This window comes from Marmota monax, unplaced genomic scaffold (genome assembly GCF_021218885.2).
Source record: "Marmota monax isolate L192 unplaced genomic scaffold, Marmota_monax_Labrador192_F-V1.1 WCK01_AAM20220418_F8-fsc00089, whole genome shotgun sequence".
Classification (NCBI taxonomy): Eukaryota; Metazoa; Chordata; class Mammalia; order Rodentia; family Sciuridae; genus Marmota; species Marmota monax.
This window is the reverse complement of record NW_026694744.1, coordinates 2,058,963-2,062,255: the sequence shown is the minus strand read 5'-3', so window position 1 is coordinate 2,062,255 and position 3,293 is coordinate 2,058,963. Positions and strand designations below refer to the sequence as shown.

At 35.7% G+C, this 3,293-nt stretch overlaps 1 protein-coding gene across 1 annotated transcript; it reads right to left on the bottom strand.

Moving 5' to 3' along the window:
* Nucleotides 1–2,368: 2,368 nt before the first annotated feature.
* LOC124079084 (synaptophysin-like protein 1) lies at nucleotides 2,369–3,075 on the bottom strand. Its single transcript, XM_046424269.2, has one exon. The coding sequence runs from the start codon at nucleotides 3,031–3,033 to the stop codon at nucleotides 2,494–2,496; it is 540 nt and encodes a 179-aa protein (XP_046280225.1). The 5' UTR covers nucleotides 3,034–3,075; the 3' UTR covers nucleotides 2,369–2,493.
* Nucleotides 3,076–3,293: the final 218 nt, after the last annotated feature.

Genomic DNA, 3,293 nt, shown 5'->3' with positions numbered 1-3,293 from the left:
GAGAGGGGAAAGTTGAAGCCCAAGTTCTTTATTGCTTTATTCTTTAATCCTTCAATATCCACTGACTGTTTATTTGGTGCCAAGGAAGATGATACACTCAGTACCCTAGAGAGGAATCAAACTTTATTTCATGAATGAAGCAGTTTACAGATTAATGAAGGAAATCAGCATGAGGAAAACCCAGTGTGGAAAATGTCATAATACAAAGGATTTGATAGTGTTTTTGGAGTTGGATGAGTAGAGTGAGTGTCAGGAAATTTTACTTTGAATTTCTGAAAGTTGTACAGAGATCAATGGAAACAAAAGCCTGTGGAAAGGAATAAGGTTTGCTTATTTGGGATTTATGAAATCAGGATTTTGCTAATCACTTCAATTTACAGAAAAATCATTAAGTGGCTGGAAAAGAAGCTATTTTATTTATTTAAAAATTTTTTTAGTTATACATGGACACAATATCTTTATTTATTTTTATGCTGTGCTGAGGATCGAACCCAGGGCCTCACACGTGCTAAGCAAGTACTATACCACTGAGCTACAACCCCAGCCCTGAAAACAAGCTATTTTAACTGTCACCAAGTATCATCCTCAATGCCAAAAGGATGAGTAGGAAGTCAATTTCCAAAGTAAGTAGGGATGACAAGGGAAAGATAACTCAGGAAACTGCTTATGTCTCCTTTGGTATTAGATGGCCTGGGTGGGGTGGGTTTATTTGAATTCTACGACTGTCCTTGATGAAATTTTGAAAGATGCACATATTGTCATTAGGAATGTAGTTGAAGCCTCTCTTCTCCTCTATTTCTCTAACCCCAGGAACTTGGTCAGTTCTGGGTGCCTTCTTTTAACCTGAGGCTCTATTGGGCCAACCTTAATTGGCAATGTCCCCACCAGACACCCTTGGAGATATCTCTTTCCTTTCATCCATCAGACAGAAGTGTAGGAGGTGACTTGGGGTCAGCATCTAGACTAGCAGAGAAACTGATACATATGCCACCCAATTTTAAGGCCAGAGTCTATAGTAGCCATAAAAATTTGATAGTGACATGGCAGGGTACATGTGTGTGTGTGCTTGATTATGGAATATGATTGCATTATTTTACTTCTAATTATTATATCTTTTGGCTTTGCTGTCACCTCAGTTATGTCTTCACAAATATATTTCCTCTTTTTGTGACAGAAGCATATACTTATTTCTTTTTTTTTCACTCTTTAAACTTCTTTATTAAGTTTGTTGCATAAAACACATTCATTCTCATATTGACAATTTTTGCCATGAATAAAAGCAACAAAAATAAGGCAATAGCAAGATATGCTTCACATATAAACAGTCATGTTTAAGAATAGGAAGTCTGGATCCCTGTACAACAAAAAGATTAGGAAGCAAAATATGAATAAGTACTGTATTTGGAATATACCCAAAATATATGTGAAAAGACAGTACACTCATAATATAGCTTTCTTAGGTTCCTTTATGATGCATAATTCCTTAATCATCCACTTGTGAAAAAAGAACGAATATTAAAAATGCAAAATTTAAATGACATTTATCTTCACAAATATCAACACTAAACTCAAAGTGGCAACTTCATTGACTCTAAATGTTAAATGTTTCCAAAGTATAAGACAATCTTAATTTTTTTTTTAACCCTCTGCATAGGGTCTGCAATAAAGGGTAGATCATTTATTCTACTTGCAAGGAGACTAGGTCTCAACCTGCACTTAGATGGCATAAGCAACAAAACACAGCAAACAAATATCATTGAATAATGCCTATTCATATAACACCACCTAGCTGAACTGTGTTCTACTTATATGCCAAGCCTATTAAACCACCAGTATAATGGAAGCTTACACATCATGCAACAGAAGTACTTAACCACACATGTGTTAGAAATTTCTAAATCTCTGCTCCTAACACAATTTTAGTACATCTATAAAGTACAGCAGGTCATTTAGAAAAAGAAAAATAAAACATACCTAATCTTTGCAAGTACAAATTGTTTTAGAATATGAAGAATGTTCAGATATAAAATTTGAACTAAATATGTTTTTTTCTAAATATGATTTATAAGGGTTTTCTTAAACATAGGTCTTAGGTATATGATCTATACAAACTTACAGTAGTGTTTATTCCAAATAAAGATTTTTTTCCTATTATGATATGATAATATAACCATTTTATGAATGAACTATTAAGGCTTAAGGTGTAAACATGTTGGAAGGCAAACAATGAAGAAATTACTGTTCATTTACAAATGTGTATCATCTCATAATAGGCCCCTGAATTTTCAAATTTTCATGTCAGTATACATTTACATCTTAAATTCTTAGGAAAGGCACAAGTTTTATGTAAAAAAAAAAAGCAGCAAAATTTTAAACCCACCAATTTATTGAAAAAGCCATTACTTTTATTAGAAACAAGCGCTTCTGAAGATATTGGCAACAAGTCATAGTACAGACACATACTTCATACAGTGTAACTCTCTCTCCCTTCAATTATATTCCAGCAGGAGGTGGCACACCTCCTTGGCTATGGGAAGCAGAAGTATTTGATGGACTATGTAAGCTTGTCTCTTTGTACACAAACCAAGCATTTCCTCCCCAAAGTATCATATTCAGAAAGCCAAAGATAATCATGGGAAGTTTACGACTATCCCGGTATAGATTTGTGTAACCAACATAAAGCAGAAGGGCAGCAATGCAGTACAAGAATACAAAGACTGCAAATGTAACATAGAATTGTGCAGAAGAGGAGTAATCTCCTATGAGGAAATGACTTGACCAATTTCCATTGCACACATTTACAACAGGATGTGAACGAAATGATGCTTGATTCAACCTGAATGGATAACCGAAAGTAGCTTCAACAGTATGATTTTCAATAACTTTTAAAGGAGGACAATTCACTAGAATTTCTGTTTTGCCCTTAAAACCTCCACAGGTGGCAAAGGCAAAGATGGAAGCAATCCACTGCAGGACCTTGATGAAGCCGATCGGCTCCTTGAGCGGGTTGAGGTTGATCTGGAAGGCGGACATCCTCTGAGGGAAGGAGGGAAGAAAGTCAGGACGGCTGGGCGAAGGAGGCATATACTTATTTCTGAGTTTAATTGTTTTGGCATCTTTCAATTTCTCTGCTCTGCCAAGTAATTGTGTCCTATTTAGGTACTTATTTTTCTAAGTGTTAGGGGTATATCAAAAATAAATCCAGGGCTGGGGTTGTGGTTCAGCAGCAGAGCGCTCGCCTCACACATTCGAGACCCTGGGTTCGATACTCGGCACCACATAAAAATAAATAA